The sequence below is a fragment of the Notothenia rossii genome (assembly GCF_949606895.1).
Source record: "Notothenia rossii genome assembly, chromosome: 6".
NCBI lineage: Eukaryota > Metazoa > Chordata > Actinopteri > Perciformes > Nototheniidae > Notothenia > Notothenia rossii.
In genome coordinates, this window is record NC_136909.1 from 20640152 (window position 1) to 20658600 (window position 18449).

General features: G+C 41.6%; 2 protein-coding genes across 7 annotated transcripts; both read left to right on the forward strand.

Annotated features, from left to right (window-relative positions):
• The first annotated feature begins 285 nt into the window (after positions 1-285).
• Positions 286-11709, forward strand: LOC307042728 (kinesin-like protein KIF27). Of its 3 annotated transcripts, none has more exons than XR_013809223.1 (15): positions 286-807; positions 1269-1469; positions 1707-2668; positions 3423-3566; positions 3666-3842; positions 4273-4472; positions 5270-5391; positions 5553-5690; positions 6491-6699; positions 7276-7326; positions 7535-7705; positions 7850-8041; positions 8459-8686; positions 8971-9101; positions 9270-9390. XR_013809223.1 is itself a non-coding variant. In XM_079686785.1 (15 exons), exons 1-15 carry the CDS (start codon positions 510-512, stop codon positions 10216-10218), a joined length of 3900 nt encoding a protein of 1299 aa, XP_079542911.1. In that variant the 5' UTR covers positions 289-509; the 3' UTR covers positions 10219-11709. The 3 variants fall into 3 exon arrangements, 2 of the variants coding, with proteins under 2 accessions (XP_079542912.1, XP_079542911.1); XM_079686785.1 differs by lacking the exon at positions 8971-9101 and adding an exon at positions 9611-11709 and having other exon boundaries at positions 289-807; positions 9270-9468; XM_079686786.1 differs by having other exon boundaries at positions 8971-9348.
• A 159-nt stretch (positions 11710-11868) lies between these two features.
• On the forward strand, positions 11869-18387 carry gkap1 (G kinase anchoring protein 1). 4 transcript variants are annotated; one of them, XM_079686790.1, is made up of 13 exons: positions 11869-12021; positions 12379-12629; positions 13214-13372; positions 14473-14550; positions 15619-15757; positions 15857-15885; positions 16090-16248; positions 16705-16791; positions 16956-17019; positions 17123-17193; positions 17273-17350; positions 17635-17693; positions 17908-18387. In XM_079686790.1, exons 2-12 carry the CDS (start codon positions 12393-12395, stop codon positions 17674-17676), a joined length of 1143 nt encoding a protein of 380 aa, XP_079542916.1. In that variant the 5' UTR covers positions 11869-12021; positions 12379-12392; the 3' UTR covers positions 17677-17693; positions 17908-18387. The 4 variants fall into 4 exon arrangements, with proteins under 4 accessions (XP_079542916.1, XP_079542914.1, XP_079542917.1 ...); XM_079686788.1 differs by having other exon boundaries at positions 17635-17667; XM_079686791.1 differs by lacking the exon at positions 14473-14550 and having other exon boundaries at positions 17635-17667.
• Positions 18388-18449: the final 62 nt, after the last annotated feature.

Below are 18449 nucleotides of genomic sequence, written 5' to 3' on the forward strand. Positions count from 1 at the left end.
GGTACATTACTGAAAAAAGTTTGAGAAGTACTGATCTATATTATAGAATATAACATATATTGCACTGATCAAGTCAATTCACTGTAAAAATAATAAATAATGAAACGTTCTAATTCTTTTTTTATTGCACAGTCGAAAGGTAAATGTCATATTCAAGAGAATAAAGAACCAAAGTAAATTATAGCAAAAAAAATACATGCCAATACATGTCGTTTGTGGCGCTGTTGCCTTCACGTATCCCTCGGTCCTCCTCAATGCAGGCTCTTGAACGCCTCTCCTGCTCTCCTCGACTGCTGCTGCACCGCGGCGGCGGTTTCCCGGGCAACCAAAGAGCGACAACAAACGGTAGATGTCACAAAGTTAACAACAAGCCAGGCGAGGACGAGGACTTTCTGCTAAAATGTAGACCATTTACTATACTCGATTTCGTATCCAATATGAGCTCAAGAAGAAGAACAACTTTCAGCAGAACTCATTATCGGTAATCATTGTGAGTCAACTTTAGCGGGATGAACGAGGTGTGTGTCCGGGTGGCGCTCCGGGTCCGGCCCCTGCTCCCAAGAGAAGTCCTCCACCACCACCAGGTGTGTGTGCGGGTGGTGCCGGACTCCGCTCAGGTGATGCTTGGCTCGGACAGACTCTTCTCCTTCGACTACGCGTTTGGACCCACAGCCGGCCAGGACGAGGTGCACGAGTCCTGCGTCCAGCCGCTGATGGAGTCCCTGCTGGACGGATACAACGCCACCGTGTTCTGCTACGGTCAAACCGGCTCAGGGAAGACGTACACAATAGGAGGGGGAAAACTGAGTAAGTTGGGCAGGTGGTAGATGTAGTCCCCAAAGTTAGGTTAAAACAGATCCAGACCAGAGGATGGTTTAGCAGAACAGATATGCTGATTATTTTAGACAATAACGGATGTGAGCAGCAGTGAGCAGCATTTTTTTTTTTATCTTTAAACTTAGAAAAACCATTGTTTTTGAGTTCTGGAGTTTGTTCATTGTGAGGATAAATTGAGAATGTCAGGACTGTATGTTCAAGTTGGGCTTTGAAGTCTTTGAACATGTCACTCAATCATTTCAGTCAGTTGAGTTTTAGAGAATGATTTTGTTTGCAGACCAAGACTTCAGATCTTGTGGTAAAGGAATTAAAGACATCTCAAGACCAAAGCAAGATTACCTGGCCCCTAATTTACTGCCCAAAAAGGTCTTTACTTATGTGTCTCTGGTCTTCTTAACTATTTATTTATTTTCTTATAAAACCTCTCTCAGGTGAAGAGGGAGGAATTATTGACCGTGTGGCCCAGGATGTGTTCTTGTTGCTGGAGGAGAAGAGGAAGAACAGTGATGGTGGGGAAGCCAAAGTGGGGGTGTCATACATGGAGCTGTACAAGGAAGAACTACGAGACCTGCTGGAGCTGCACACCATCCACAAAGAACTTCATATCAGAGAGGATGAGAGAGGAAACACAGGTAAATAAAAAGTATTTTTTGACAGCCAAGAAAATGTGCCAAAAATGTATATATTTTTAAATCTCACATTGAGTATTTCCAAAATAAAAACATGAAACCTGTACTTTCAGGCATCACATGCCAAGTTTGCTATTGGTTTGGACTTCAGTCATTCAGTTTGTAGGATTACTGCCAACTGGGGAAAGTCATATTTCAGCTGAGTGTTTCTTTAACAAATGCCCTTGTTTGTGTCTCCAGTGGTGGTGGGAGCCAAAGAGATAGTGGTCACCTCAGCAGAGGAGCTCCTAAGTGTTATAGAGACGGGCAATGCCCTGCGCCACACAGGCACCACAGGAATGAACGAGCACTCCAGCCGCTCCCACACCATCCTCACCCTCCAGCTCATCCATTGTTGCCACAGCAACAACTCCTCCTTAAAGTCTGTCCGCTCCTCCAAACTCTGTCTGGTTGACCTAGCGGGCTCAGAGCGTGCTGGAAAAACTGGAAACACCGGGACACGACTCAAAGAGAGTGTTCATATCAACACAGGCCTGCTCGCCCTCGGCAACGTCATCCGCGCCCTCTCGGACCCTGGGAGAAATCGCAGTGTCCACATACCATACCGTGACGCCAAGATCACACGCCTCCTCCGGGACTCGTTGGGAGGCACCGCCCATACGCTGGTGGTGGCGTGTGTGAGCCCCTCTCACCACAGTGTAGCCGAGACCCTGAGTGTCCTGCAGTTTGCATCCAAGGCTCGTCACATTCGTAATCGTCCCGGAACCAATCAAACAGAGGTTAAATCAGGAACTACCCCATGGGACCCAGGTGAGGCTCGGCTGGGCGAGCTGGAGTATGAAGTTCAAACACTGAGAGAGCTACTGAAAGAGAAGGAGAGGGAGATGGAGAGGACATCTGGGAAAACTGGAGAGGGGGACAGCTTCAATCAGATGAACATACCTGATCCAGATAGCAACGGGAACCAAGAGGAAACACCACAGTACCGCCTTCTGGCTCAGGAAGCTGCTGCCTTGTTGGCAGATATCTCTGGCCCCACCCCTAGTCATTCTTTTACACAGCGGCTGCAGGATTGGCAGAAGAGACTGACAGCTGTCAATCACTCACATCAAGCTGAGGAGAAGGACATGCCAGAGGGGAATGGATTTCAACACCACAATGTCACCATACTAAAGCTCAGAGAAGAACTCCAAAAATACAAGGTAATTTTATCAAAGACAAGGAATGAGAAATACAACTTTGCACACATTGAGGCAAAAACTGTGCAATGTTACGTGTTAACACTCAGAATACATTTTTTTGTTTTCATGCATAGGAATGTTTCAATCTACAAAGTCTTCCTCAGGCTACCTGCAATCTATCAGGCTGTCTTTACCGCTTCAGGAAGATCTCATAGTTGTAAATGTTGCCATGCGACAAATAGAAAAATATATTATTTATTCAAAGCCAACAAGTGGAACATTTTAACTTTAGATTGTCATTTAAGAAATGGAAAATTACATTGATTTAATGCACTTGGAGAGCACAGAGGTGACCAATATATACGTTTAATAATAAATGTATCTTTCCCTTGTTTTGGGCCAAAAGGTTTTCATTTGTTAAGCCCACGGTTCCTCCTTCAAAAAATGTCATGTTAATCTGGCCAGTAGTTTTTACTGTAACCCTGCTGACAAACAAATGAAACCAAAAAAACATGACCTCCATGGCACAGAAAGTTTGAGTTAGCTGTGAAAATAAACGCTTAAGGAGACAGGTAGTGTAAGATATAATGCTCCAGGAACAATTTACAGATGGAAGCAGAGAGAGCAGAATAAGCAGGGTGGGAGGTGTCTGATATGATGCTTTGTGTGTGGCAAAAGCTCTGAGGCAAAGATTGCTTGCTTGCTGCTGGTGTTTCTTAACTTGAAAAGTCGAAGTATAGAGTGAGCAGAGACAAATTCTCTCTCTGTCTCTCAGGAGTCTCTCACCTTAGAGGAACAGCTATTGGAGCAGAAAGATGCAGAACTAAGACAGGTCCAAAAAGAAGTACATAAGCTTCTTCAAGAAAGAAAAACCCACCTTCAGGCCCTAGAGGAAGAAAAGGAACGCACACGAATACAGGTGAGGAGAGTGTGGCTCCTTTATACGGGACAAAAAGACGCCGACACCCTTAGCATTGTATATTACCTGCAAATTAAACGTATGTGTTAATGTTTTCAGACTGAACAACTGGTAGACCAGCAGATCACCATCAGTCGTCTTCGCAGTGACCTTGTGACCTTTAGGGGTGCAGCCTCCGAGGGAACTCTTGAAACAGGGGCTTCTGGGAACTCAGACAAGAGACCCCACAGTGTCCCTCTGATCAGACAAAGCTATAGACACGGACCTCCCAGGAGGGTATGAAGCAGCATGTTTTCTTCTGTATGTGTGGACTTCTGTGTCATACTTGTTGACCTTTAATGGCTGTACATTAGGGCTGCACGATATATCGTGTCGTGACGATAATCGCAATATGCGCATGCGCGATATTCACATCGCGTGGACGTGCGATTTAAATAAAAAAAGGACTACATATTAAGTAGGAAAATTATCTCAAACACGTCATGTTACAATTATTTTTGCTGCTTGCTACAAAAGGAAAACTTGCGCGGCTCTCATGTCAGGGCAAGCATATACATTGAGTACAACGGTCTTTTCTTCAATTCCTGTATGTTTTCATATCGCAATATATATCGCAGGGGGGGGGGGGAAATCGCAATGTCAGTTTTTTCCAATATCGTGCAGCCCTACTGTACATATATCTGTGCAAATGCTTGTTGGGTTTTAGATTCAATCCAGTCCCCCGGCATATTCTCTGGAGAGGGTGATGGCAGCCTTTAAGATGCGCAGTCATCTCCTGCTGGCTGAGATCGAGGAGAAGGATGAAGTATACTGTCCATTCATGAAACAACAGGCAGAGAGCAGAGACAGCGATCCAGAGATGGAGGACGAGGAGGAAGATGTCTCTGTGGGCAGAGTGGGATTCAGGTGAGAGCCTGTATAATACTAGCCTTCTGTTTCTTTCTTTGTCATGCCTCAAGTGATTCACTTCAACACATACCATTACAGCCAATAGATAACATGAATTGCTTTGTAGAGCAGTGACCTCCGTAAGAGAGGCATGGTAGAGGGCTTTCTTTTGTGACACACTACACTTTTGGTGTTGAGGATGACTGCAATGTGTGCTGTCAGTCAGCAGCCTGTTCATATAAGGTCAACAAAGCACTTGTCATGTTGTTAGTTGGAGCACATGAGTCTCTCACAAATCACACAAATCCTGCATGTTTTCATTTTCAATTCCATACTTTTACATGATTTGATTGTGCTAATTTTCAAATAATAAGTGAGATTCCAGCCTCTGACTTTAGTTCTGAATTGAAGAACAATATATTACACATAGTATATACAATGTAGTTAAATCATTTACATGTGTTTAGCCAGCACCAAGCTTTTGTGCCACATGTCACTTGGTCACCCCTGCTGACAGCTTCCCAATTGATGCAATGTACTATTGGGCATAAAGGAGATGTGAAATCTCTGGGGGTGCATGATCGCGGGGAGCGCACTGCTTTTAAAAAGGATGAAAGGTGACATGTTTGGCCATTAATGATCCCAGGCGTTCAGCTAAATTGTTTATGTATAACAGTTGTTCTCCTCTTATACAAGCCACAGAAATACAAACAATTATTGACTTAAATGTCACACATGCTCTCATTCAGAAAATGAGCTTTCTTTTGAAGTGAGTTAATCTAAAATGATCTGCCTAATAAAAGACGTTTCTCCAGGCGTTCTTTAAACAGAACATGGACCAACCGGCAGATGAAATCCGCAGTGAAAGAGAAAAACTCAGATCCAGACCAAACATCAAACGGAAATCCATCAGTGCAGCAGCCTCAGCGAACCACAGGTAAAATGAACGTGTACTTTATATATGTTTTTGAAGTATTACGTTTTCATGTCCTTTGTACTGATAGGGGCATGCTTCCCTCCAATCCTTCATGTGACATTCCAAAAAGTATTTAAGAGGTTGTTTCCTCTTCATATAGTTATTTGTTATTGTTTTATCAGGAACCAAGGAAGAGCACACCACTGAAAGCCATATGAAGAAGGGAAGACTAAGAGCCAGCGTGACTCAGAGGAGGATCCATGATCTGTCTGTCAACATGCGTATGAAAGAGGAGCTCCTCAAAGAGCTTCACAAAACTGGTGTGTTTATAAATATACATTATAACACGGTGGTGACACTAATTGTCAACAACGGTAGCAAAGAGAAATTGTATGAAATGAATTGGCAAAACAAACAGATGACCAGAAGAATGCTCAGCTGCTGGGCCAAATCTGAAAAGAAAATGGGATTTCTAAAATACGCCTGACACCAAAATAGTAGTTTCGATCAATTTAAAACAGGAGTTTTAAAATTACAAAAACGTTTAGGAATGTGAAGGAACAAAATACAGGTTTGATGTTCAGATAAAAATACTGTTCTTTTTAGTATTTGCAGCCTTATTCTTATTGACCTTGCATTAACTGGGATTTCTTACTTAAAGGTGGGGTAGGTCATTTTGGAGAAATCTGCTCGAGTGCGCTAGAATTTGAAAATGCAAAACCGGAAAAGATCTGCCACTTCCTTACAGAGCCCCTCCTCCAACACACACAAACGTGCACATGACCAATGAGGGCACGAGATAAGTTTGTGCCCAGATGGAAGGCTGACAGGCAGGTAGGCCATCCAGTTACTTTAGCCGGGCCGGCTGAAATGATTGGTCGTGCTTTTTACAGCGCCGCGGCTTCCACAGATGATATTTATATATGTATTTATTGTCAAAGCATTTCATATATTCATTGCTATCAGGATGTTAAGAGCATTCCATGGAATATAACAAAAAGTGTTTCTGAAATAAATGACATACCCCACCTTTAAGTTCCAGGTAACAAAACAACATAACAGTTTCAAAACCTTTGACAATGTGTTGGTAATTATAACCATCTCTGAATGTGTTTGTCAGACATGGAGACCCAGTTAGTGGGCGGACATGGCGGGCACAGTGGTGATGGAAGAGACGCCGGCGTGTTGATGAGACTCTCCCTGCAGAGCCAGAGGGTCCGAGCAGAGGTCTACCGCAGCCTGCAGCACATGAGAGTGCAGAGAGAGCAGCTTCAGAGCAGCCTTAGGCCGCAGAGAGAGGCCGACACCAAGGAACCGGAGGGAAAGGAGGTTCGTTTTACAGATTCTATAACAGTAACATCAAACACCTTGCGAGGAGAGTGCAATAGGAAAAGAGATGAACATATTAGACTACACTTCAGTGTTGTGTAAACAATTGTCTATAAATGGGTTAACACAGCAAGATAGTTTGAATTATATTCTAACCGCTCTGATATCTGTCAGCCAGTTAAGCTAGTAAGCTCTTAGGCGAAGCAATAGTATTGACATTGTTAAAAAATAACTTTTGTTGATGGCTCTAGGTGCTGCTTTACTCAGTAAACTGTTAAGACTCCTCTTTCAGTTTACATTGATGTTTAGCTTTTGATTTACCAGGGTATACACACACTTACACACAACACACACATCTCAGTTGAGTTAGTTGAGTGTCATTGGGAGTGCAAAAAGGTGACAGCTAACACTATAATAATAATAATAATAATAATAATAATAATAATAATACATTTGATTTACGTATATAGCACTTTTCAAGACACATAAAGACGCTTTACAAAAGTCACATTTAACAATCATTGACGAGACCTTTGGGAAAAACTTGATTTATTTTTGTGTTTTCTTTTCTGTTAGGAGCAGAGGGCAGGAGATATGACTGTAATCAAAAGCAATCACCAGGAAGAGGTAAAGGAAAACATAGAAACAGTATACATTCTTAAAAAGTTTGTTTTGGTTTTCTCCATAAAAAATTTGAGTTTAAACAGAATGTCTTTCAAATACAATCTTTCTTGTTTTCTATTTCCCACTCTTTGTCATTGTTGTTGCCTTCCTCTCAATGTGTATATCATCTCCTCTATCCCTTTTCCCCTAATCTCTCCTCACCCCTCTGTAGCTGCTTGACAGTGGTTGGCTAGAGGAGGAGGAGGAGCGTGTGCTTCATAAGAGAGCGGAGCTGCAGGAGCTGGAGGAGGAGCTGAGGAGGAGAGAGGAGGTGCTTCTACGCAGAGAGGCCTGTCTGCAACAGAAAAACAAACTAGAGATCAAGAGGCTGCGCTCCAGTCAGGTGAGCTTGCATAGGCGTTTGGTACCGCTGTGTGATTTCTGATTTATTATGATTTAACCGTCTATGGCTGATGCACTTATGGATTTGGGCAACATGTGTTATGGAAGCCCAGCCCTGGAAGTTTATATATCAATGACTCAGCAGGCTCTGAGTCAGAACCTGCTGAGTGTGTCGGTGAGGTTGGAGTCTCTGGAGGAGCAGCTGGGGAGCAGCAGCAGTGTGAGGCAGACTGGAGGAGTCACCATGGAGGAGCTGAAGAGAGAGAGGGACACACTCAAAAAGAGGAGAGACGCTCTGGACCGCGAGCTGAAGGACAACAGAGTGCTCACTGTGGAGGTCAGGAAACAGTAACATTGTATTTCTGTGTACTGTACGTATCAGGGTTATTAGTGTAAACTAAACCTGGTTACAAATGTATTCTTACTAAAGTGATCGTAGTATTTTAGAATAAAACAACATGGCCAGTGTTTAAATAGTGTAGTAAATGAATTGCCATTCAACCAGGCTATTCAGCTCTGTTATAAAATATATTAACTAGTGTTGCGATACAGTTTTCTTCAGAATGTGGTAGTGAAAGAGGACTCAAGTTTATTCAAAATTCATTTTTGTCCACAAACTGAATCTTAATTAAACAAAACAAAAGTATTAACTTGGTATATATAACACGGGACATTATTTCTGGAAGCATTTTATTTTCATTATTGTGCAACTTTTATATTGTGTGCACTGTGATTTGTGTTTGTCTCCATGTAGGAGGAGCATTCCCTGCTTCAGCTGGAGGAAGCGATTGAAGCTCTGGATGCAGCTCTAGAGTTTAAAAACCACTCCATCCAGGACCAACAGAAGAAGTTGCTGATTAAAGACTCTTCTTCAAATCAGCCTCACAGCCCTGACCCCGCCCAACTCTGTGATGTCATCAGGAAGCTGAAGGACCTCTCACCACCCGAGGCCTCGGAGCTGCTCATCAGATATTTCAACAAGGTGAAATTAAATATATGCACATCCATTATGGAAACTACGATGGTCTCTATTCCAGCTTCTTTACAAGTGAAAGTTCTCTATTTGTCTTAACTTGGTCTTCCTTTCCTTATGTATTGTTTAATATTTATAAGCACATTCCAATGTTGGTTTCCTTTAAGCTTGTTTATTCATTTGGAAAAAATGGATTCTGCCATGGTCAATGGAAACTGACTCCATCTCTTTCTGTTTTATGTTTCTGCTTCTTTCTTCCTCTGCTATTTACCTTTGCTTGCTTTTCTCTCCAGTTTACACGTTTTTGTAGGTCAAAAACTGAGCCCAACAATTCCTATAACGGTAGTTAAATTATAAATGGAATCCCCTCCTCCATCTTTGCAGCTACATCTTAATACAACTTGATATAACTTCTCTCCAGGAGGTTTGTTTGCACCATAACAAACCGCTTCCTAACTGTTTTTCTGTCCTCACAGTTAACCCTAACCCTCTTCAGGTGTGAGAGTAAACAAAGGTACAGCCATTGTCCCTGTAATTATATGTAAAAACATCTACTTTTCTGGTTCCCTCTCGCCTTTATAAACTTCCCCAGGTTGTTTGTCTTCGTGAGGCGGAGGGCCATTTGCGTTTGCAGTGTGAAGAGCTGGAGCTTCATGCCAGAGAGCGAGAGGTGGTGCTGAGGGAGATGGAGGTCGCCACGCAGCGTGTAGCCCTGGATTCAGACCGCAGGCTCACCCAGCAGCACCAAGACCACCAGAGCAACATCCAGCTACTGCTGCAGAAACTCAGAGGTGAGGAAATTAGATCACCAAGACCATACCGTTTGAATGTGAAACTATTCTGGTCTTCTCTTTATTATTAGCACTGAAATTGATTGATCCTTGCTATTTCATTAACTTTTGTGTCCCTATATTCTTGTGTGTGTATGTTTAGAGGGTGGTTCAGGAGAGGCACAGCAAGCTTTGGAAGAAAGACTGCAGCATCTAGAGAAAGAGCTGTTTTTCTACAAAAGCTCCAGCAGGCAGCTTAAAAAGAAACTCAAAGATCTTGTCAGTGATGCCCTACACCCTGTCGATCAGCATTCACACACACAGGAGAACAGACACAAACACAATGTGAAGCTACATGCGAGTGCAAACAAACCCCAGACGCACACTGAAGAGTCACAGACAAGAACACATATTGCAACAACATACACAAAGATACAGGCTGAGCAAACAGACAAAAAGGCTCACATCGCTTCTCAAATGAGGAGACATGCAGATCAAACCCCCAGCAACTCCTCATCTTCTGACCTCCAAGCACGCAAAACAACAAAAATGTCTGATTACAACCATACTCACACACAGGGGGGGAGTGACAGGGGGGAGAGTTCTCAGATGACACCTGTCCGTGTGTGTCGCAGAGAGCTGAGACAGATCTCTCCAGCTGATCTGCAGGTCTGTAGTTCCGCCACAAGGAGGCGACAGTCTGCTGTGGAAACCAGCACAGAATCAATGCTAGAGGACTCCATAGAAGTGCCCAGAAACACAGACAGATGATTTATCACGGTACAGACGAGTCAATCTAGAGCAGTGTGTACATCTGATACCAGTTGGGTGCTATTGAAACTAAGAAAATTCATCCCCTCATCTTGAGTATCTTGTGGAAATGTTCATGCATTGTTCTTTTGTATAAAGACTAATTGTAGGTCTTTGTTGGGCTTCGGATCAGTAATAGCACCCTTTAAATTACTTTATACAACCAGGATACTGGTGTATATGCAATGCATATCCATGGTCACATTTTACTCAATATGAAAAGCATGTGGGTAAAGTTGAACAAGTTTTATTATTAGCTTTTTTTCATAAACACAACCATAATGTTGTATATCACAAAATAGTGAAACCACAGAAAATCAGATCTGCAGAGTTTGTGACCAAAGGAAAAGAAAGCGACTGAAATGTGGTTAATATTCAAATGTTTTCCGTTTTAACCAGTTCAGTCTCTCCTCGTAGCACTGTCCTCCTTTTTTATTGGTCCTCTCTGGTGGTCACATATTTACCAGATCCTGACTCTGCTGAATGATTTTGCCTTTCAACAAAAGAAGACCAGTGTTGTCATGACAACAGAGTGACCCTGATGCATGCATAGAAAGACCTTTCCAATAACTTGGCTGTGATTTTTTACTTGGAGATAGAGTGAAAGTTTTTCATTTGGCAATTACAGATTCTTGTCTTAGCTCATGCCACACCCAAATACAACACTGCAGATTCAATACAGATTTGTTTTTTAATCTTATGTACATTGTGTAAGAATGGAATATTTAATGCAAAAAATAGCACTTTTCTGATTAGTTAAAATATTTCAGCAACTACAATCCACTAAAACAATTATCCTCTTTTTACAAATACCATTAATTTAAAGGATTTAAAGTGTTTATTAACCTGTAGTTCATCGTAATCAAATTGTGCCTTGTGAAGAGAATTGCTTTGTCTTTCCCCTTATTTTAAGCACTGTTCAGCACTTAAAATGACCATAAGTTGTGTTTTTCTGAATTACAAAAGTAATATAAGGCTTTGTAGTTTTATTTATGCAATTTTAAATACAAATGTTGAATGTCTATGTGCTATATGTTCTTTTAGTAGCATTATATGTTGAGTGCTGTGTAAATTATTTTGTATATGAATGGCTCATTACAGTGAAATGTATTAAACTTTTTGATATGCATATCTTACTGTCTTGCCTTTAATGTAAGGGCTCATTCAATCTTATCCTCAACCCTTACCCCTATAAATCCTATTAGTGGGTTGTGTTGATCACTTTAATGTTGTATAAATTGAGCTAAATAAATAAATTAAAATTCTTAATATACTGCTGAGTAATTTAACCTATAATAATATAAGAACATCTATAAGGTAAGAATTAATTCTGAAACCATATTTGACAAATAAATGTAATGGTGCAGCACTACAATCTTGCATACAATGGACATACAAAAAGGGTATGTAAATGTAAAAGGATGTAAATGGAAGCATGTCAAAGGGTAGTCAATGGGAATCTGTCAGAAAATGTTCTGCATATACTGTCGAATATACACATTAATGGAACCGGTCTGATATGCATTAAACCTCAGCAACAGCTTTCCTTTGTATTAATGGCACTTTAAAGCGAAAGGGCGAGCTACAATCGTTGTTATCCTTTTTGACCCCACAGGGCTGCTGTAGTCAGGCAGTCGCTTGTAGCAAACCACAGTAACAGATAGCCCCTTCACGAACAGGTGAAAGTAGTCTTTAGCAACTTTTACTTGACCTTACTATCTCTTCAAAACGATTCACAGCGTGTATTAAAAACAAAGGACCAACGTAAGTTCATTAATGTGTTTTTGACTGTCATGCGTCGCTACTTTTGCACTTGTTTAGAAGCTAACGAACCCGGCTAAGCGGTGTGCTATCAGCTAGGTTAACTTGCTGCTATGTAATGCTAGCAGCTACATTGCTACATACGATGCAGCTCATATCAGATGTAAATCATCATCACGACCTCCTGGTATGATTAAACTCACTAATTGTAAAATGTGTGGATTCCAATAAATGATTAGGAAGATATTGTATTGTATCTATTTGAAAATATGCTGCAACTAGAAGCTAGGTTCTTGTTTTATGACTGAATTCAAGTTGTTCTAACTGTATTGTTCGTCGTCTCCTTTTTTCGTCGGTTAGTTTAGTTTTACGACATGGCAATGATCACCGTCCCCACCACCGCCTCCCGGTTCGCCCTGCTCCAGATAGACTCGGATTCGGACTCCGACGCCTCCGACGGGGGGAAGACCACCAACAAATCCGGACGGGACTCCTCCGGAAAGCCCCGACAAGGAAAGGCTGGAGCCGGGGGGAAAGGGGCTCAGTGCAACGACAAGAAGAAAGACAAGAAAAAGAAGAAGAAGGAACAGCAGCAGTCTGAGGCAAATGAGGTGAGTGAGGGCAGCATCACATTCCCCTCCTTATCAGGACTTTGTGACAGACATAACTCGAGTGTGTTCCGCCTTTGTTTCACTTCAGCTGAATTGAAACTGTTGAGAGAGGTGCAGGTTACATCCGACAACAGACCATGTTGTCTCTGTTTTGTTTTCAGTAGTTTAAAGCAAGTTTTGACATTGATTTAATGTAAGTGTTTAACCAGCATGCTATTACTTGATAAGACACATAACCAAGCCTTTAACAACATAGCTGAAGTAACACCTGATATTCCATAATATTGTATCATTGATAATAAAAAGAGAAACTAAATCAACTCGAGGTTCAAGTGTACAGTTAGCCTGATGGACAGAGATGTCTGAATGGATCTTGGTTGATGATCAGACCAACCATCAATCTTTATTGTTTAGTGTTATTACTTTTAAGTAGGACTATTGATATCCAAAAGGGATCTTACCTCCCCTGCACCATTTTTTGTGTGCAAATAAATAAAAACAATAGAGCAAGGCAATATTAGTATCGATGGTGGACATAAGAAGAGTCACTGTTTGAATTCATCTCATATCTCCTTTTCTATCAGCTACGTAATCTGGCCTTCAAGAAGCTTCCTCAGAAGTCTTCTGCCCCTCCTCCCTCGATGACTCTGTCAGGAATAGCCGGTGAGCTCCTCAGTCCTGCATCAGGGGACAAAGTGGCCCCTCCAGAGGGGTGGCAGCAGTGGAAGCAGAAGGATGAACAGGTAAACAAGCACAACCACAATAAATATGTAATCTGTAATATCCAAAATAAAGTTTTCTCAACAATTTACACGTGCTTCACTAAGACCCCGTTTACACGAGGACGATACGGGTTGTATCCGCATAGTTTCTCTTGCGTATAGCCCTTTCGTCTACACGAGGCCGTAACAAAACGATGGAAACGGACCCCGCAAATGATAACGGGTCCCAAGGTGGATAGATCTGCAAACGGAACGCTCTGGGGGGGCAAACGGCTCCGTCTGTACGCCTCTATATGATCATTTTCTGATAACGATGAAATAGCCCCACGTCTCCCTCTCCTGCTCAGAGATCAGCTGCTGGGCTGTCAGAAGAGGGGGAGGAAAAGAGAGGCTCCGTTTATTATTCTTATATTATTATATAGAGTCGTTATCAATTTGTTTTAAAGCTCAATAAATAACAAAGAAGACCTTTGACCGGCACTTTTCTAATTTTGTCCGGAAGATTTCAACTTTAGCGGAAAAAAGTGTTAACTGAAACTCTGCCGCACGGTCCCCTCGTCCCTTGGAAGAGGCGGAGAGGTGGGTGTTTTTCATCTGCTGGTGGACTACTGGAGAGATTTACAGCGGAGCACACGCCGTCCACCGCGGAGAATAAACAGAAGGGCAACCATGCTCCGGGGTCTTCTTCGCTGCTTTTGGTGTATTTTGTGGCGGCAGCAGCGCCAATTATAGGCCCGGCATATACTACAGCGTTTCCAGCGGTCTTGTGTGAACGGACACGTTAATTGAGCCGAATGCGTGTGAACAGAATACTTTTTTGAAAGCGCATACGGTGCGTAAACGCAAACGTTCCCGTGTAAATGGGGTCTAAGCCACTTAACTTCCAACAGTATAGAGTTGTTTTTTATCGCTGTGTGCAATAATATGAGCTTGAAGCCGACCGCATTAATTATTTCCTTGCCCTCTTTCTGAAAACTTGTTGTGGGAAGTTATGGCTGCATTAGAAAAGAGCACAAGCATGACGTTTTGAAAATGTTATTTTCCTGGTATAACTGCATTTTAAACTGTTCATGTCAGACCTTACACCTTAAATGTCTCGTATTTTTCTTCTTCCGCTGTAGATAACCAGTGAGCTCTATGAGGCTGACTTGGAAAAAGCCTTGATTCTAAGCAAACTGGACTTCGAACAACAAAAACCGGTACATTTTCCACACACTAATGGCGCTTTTCCACTGCAGGACCTAGCACGGCTTAGTACGGTATGGTTAGGCCTTGGTAGGCCAGGCTCACTTTATGCTGCGTTCCCATTACAGTTTACCAACTGGGGTAGTAACTATAGTAACGCAGTGTAGGCGGGGCGATTGGCTGTTCGGCGGGCGGAGCGTGGCGTCATCTCTAATGCGAACCACAAAACCAAAACATTAGCTGTTAGCACTCAGAGCTCACAGCTGCTCATATCTGTTCAGAAACTAGACAAAAGTTAAACAAGTACAAACCACAGACTGTCTGTCATGGCGAATACAGTCGCTGGTTTATTTATGTCTGTAGGCCGTTTCTGTGAGTGTGGACGGAGCATATGCAACGTTAGCTTAGCCTGATCGATCCGATCTCCATTCAGAAAACACGCATTTTAAAAGGTTTTTCGCCTGCCGTCTTGTCTGCAGACCGGTACCGGTATGTTGTTACTTTGGCATCATTTTGAAACGTGTATTACAATTAAATCAAAGTACAATATGTTCATTTGGTTGTAGTTGTAGCCCCCTTGCCAGCGATTCTCTCTGACCATTCAGCAGTCGAGAGTGTTTACGTCACTAGTTTAGCATATTCAGCCCAGTTGTTGGCCCGGTAAGAACCTCGACTTTGGAGGGCCAGAAAAAAGGTGAAAAGGTAGCCCTGAGCCGGAACTACCCCTAGTGGAAAAGCAAAAAAAAGCGGGCCTGGTTTAAACCGTGCTACGTGCTACAGTGGAAAAGCGCCATTATATATATTTTTCAAAAGGTACAGTGAGCGGACTGTTGTCAAACATAACTGCTGATTTGTATTCTTGACTTACTTTTAATAAATAACAAAAACCAGTTATTTATAATTGTTTACATATTCCTAAAATCCAGTGTGCTGGAGTATGTCACTCTCCATTTCATATAGCATGAAACAGGTTGAATTCAGCTTTATTTCAAAGTCATGTTAAAGGTAGATTGTTTTGAATAGTTACCAGAGGTTAAGAGCCTTAGTTCTAAGTTAAAGTTGAATGATCTGTTTTCACACAGAGCAACAACACAAACGCATCCTCGCCAAAGGCACGAGTAGGTAAAGATGGCGGAGGGAAGAAGGACAAAAAGAAGAATCAGCAGGCAAAAGACAAAAAGACGGTTTCACTGCAGGACTTCCAGGCTGACGGCAGTGCAGGTGAGAGAAAGAGATGAATCCGTTTCAATAGTCTTTAAACTGTGATCGTGTGTAGCTCCCGTTTTAATATTAATGTTAATGACCTTTGCCTCTTTGCAGAACATTTGAATAAGAAGCAGGAGAAAGAGGTGAGTTCCTGAGCATCTTTTCCCTTTCATAGCCCACATTTGAAATGTTTGCGTATGTTTAATTGGCAGAATGTATTGTATATAAATGTATAATCAATATTTAAGTAACCAGTAAATAATATGCACAGGGTTTTATTTGGGGTAGAATATCAAACATGATGTATATCACATGCCTTTGGAAACTCAAACCTTGCTCCCTTTCAGGATGCCAGTGTGGCTCACGTAGTGTTAGGGAACGGGCAGGAGGAGCGCTTCTTCAACAAGGTGGAGGACGACGTCACTCGAATTGTCCAACAGGAGAAGCGACGCGAGCTGTTCACCAGCCAGGGACAAGAAGTCATCACCTCCACAGATCATGAACCAGTGAGTAGACAGGCAGAAACTCATAACTATAGGCTCAGCATTTTGTTTATATTCTGCCTCAGGTATCTCCAGCACATGAACATTTGTGGCACCTAAAGTTGTATCTCATTTGTATTTGCATGTATCTCCTATATCTGGCCAGAAAGACAATAGATCAGGAATATAAGATGGGTTTAACATTCAAATGTGACTTTTATTTTCACCTCTGAGTTGCTGGGGGTTTTCTTTGTGTAATATCCTGGGCTGATTTTAACGACACTTTCACCATGTGTCTGACGCCCCTGTTCTGATCCGTAGTCCTGTATCTAGTAAGCAGGAAACTTTCTAAGAAAATGCAGTGACTTCTTTTGGGACTAGATTTAGTTAAAGATGAATTTGATTAGTGTGCTGTGACTTCTTCTTAGACCTTTTTAGAAATGTGTCCTCCTGACTTGCTCTCTTCTACCTGTCTGTAAGGATCCCCGAGCAGAACAGCTGAAGTACGATCTGGAGAAGAAAGACGAGGAAATCGAGAAGCTAAAGAAGAACATTACACAGTGGGAGGTCAGTCCGTTTCATAGTTCCAAAAGAAGTTATGCCATTATTTTGTCATTTAACATTGATCTATCTATCTATCTATCTATCTATCTATCTATCTATCTCGCAATGATGATTAACTTTAGATTCTTTTCAAACTTGTATTCTCAACTTGCTTCTCAACTCTACAGGGGAAATATAAAGAGGTGAAAGCAAGAAATTCCCAGCTGCTTAAAATGCTCCAACAGGGAGAAAGTAAGTTGAACCAAAATGACGCCCAATATCCTTCTTTGCTTTTCCTTCCTTACAAAGATTCAAAAACATCGTTCTAATGTTTTCCGATTTCTCTCTCCTTCAGTGAAAGATAAAGCAGAACTCCTTCTACAGGTAGAAGAGCTACTACACATAAAAGAAGAACTGTCATCACAGGTAGGTTACGGTCATATAACGATTATGAGACAAGAACACAGATTTATGTGCATTTGAATGATACATGTTTTCTATTTAGGTATCATCACTACACGCTGCCCTTGAACAAGAAAGGTCTAAAGTCAAAGGTCTGCAGTCAGATCAACCAAAACATCAGGTAAGAGTTTAAATAATCACTCTTTTATTTCCCTTTGTCCTCATTTATTCAGGCAGCCTCATTGAGATTAAGACCTCTGAGAACGTTAAACATTTACAAGAACACAACTACAAATTAAAACAGTGAAGAGAATCATAGAAATCACTCCAAAGGGAATATAAGCCTTGAGTTTGTAGTTAATTCTATTTGTCTGGTAAGTGTGTAGTAATGTTTTAGAGCAAGGACACTTGTAAGCCGATGCTAATGTATGTTTGCATGACTGCCCCTTCTTTCCCTTTCTGTAGAACAGAAGAGACAAAGAGCAGGCAGTCAGTCAGGTGAAGTGAGAGAAGTTGCAGTGAAAGTAAGCCCAGGCGCAGTAATACAGAGTTATATAGTTTAGTACTAAAGTACATCCAGTGAGGTCTGCAAGTAAGCTTATTTTCAGTTCAGAGACTTTGAATTTTTCTTTTACTTGCAAGGAATTTAATGACATATAACATGAACTGAGTGATCAAAATATGTTGTCATACTTATAATAAATAATGGTGTACTTTCTGGGGTTTTCTGGTTTGCAGGGAAACAAAAGAGGAAGGAAAGGCTCGGAGATGGATGTATGAAAGGTCCCAAATGGAAAAGACCATCACATCAAAATGACACAAAACGATGAACAAATGAAGAAAAAGCACGACTGATCACCATCACGTTTTTATTTCCTTTGTTTTTTATGTTTTTTTGCTTGGACTGAATGTCAGCATATAATGCATGCCCCCCTATTACATACACATACAAAATTACACTCCAGAGGAAGCAGGGTGTTTTAATTATCTGATCAAGAATTAACAGAAGCTCCTGAAAATGGTTTACTTCAAACTTTGTGTTGAAATGGTTGCTTGGCACCCAGTGCTGCCCTCTGCAGGCACAAGCATAATAGTGTTGTTCAAGGCTGTGCGCCTGTTCTGATTTTGTTGGGGTTTTAATACCAAAATGACGTGAATTGTATGTTTCTTTTTTTCTTTCTCACTGTAACGTAAATAAAATACTTTTCAGTGACAAAATGTGTCTTTGTTGTATATTGTCCCAACATTTAGACTATAAAATGAAACACAGAGGAGATGGT

Excerpts from the sequence above, each read along its gene's own strand:
- LOC307042728 (XM_079686785.1), top strand. The coding sequence starts at position 510 with ATGAACGAGGTGTGTGTCCGGGTGGCGCTCCGGGTCCGGCCCCTGCTC. Across the intron at positions 7,706-7,849 it reads AGAGGCTGCGCTCCAGTCAG|GCTCTGAGTCAGAACCTGCT; the intron begins GTGAGCTTGCAT and ends ATGACTCAGCAG. Across the intron at positions 9,469-9,610 it reads ACTGCTGCAGAAACTCAGAG|AGGGTGGTTCAGGAGAGGCA; the intron begins GTGAGGAAATTA and ends GTGTATGTTTAG.
- gkap1 (XM_079686788.1), top strand. The coding sequence starts at position 12,393 with ATGGCAATGATCACCGTCCCCACCACCGCCTCCCGGTTCGCCCTGCTC. Across the intron at positions 14,551-15,618 it reads ACTTCGAACAACAAAAACCG|AGCAACAACACAAACGCATC; the intron begins GTACATTTTCCA and ends GTTTTCACACAG. Across the intron at positions 16,249-16,704 it reads CCTCCACAGATCATGAACCA|GATCCCCGAGCAGAACAGCT; the intron begins GTGAGTAGACAG and ends CCTGTCTGTAAG.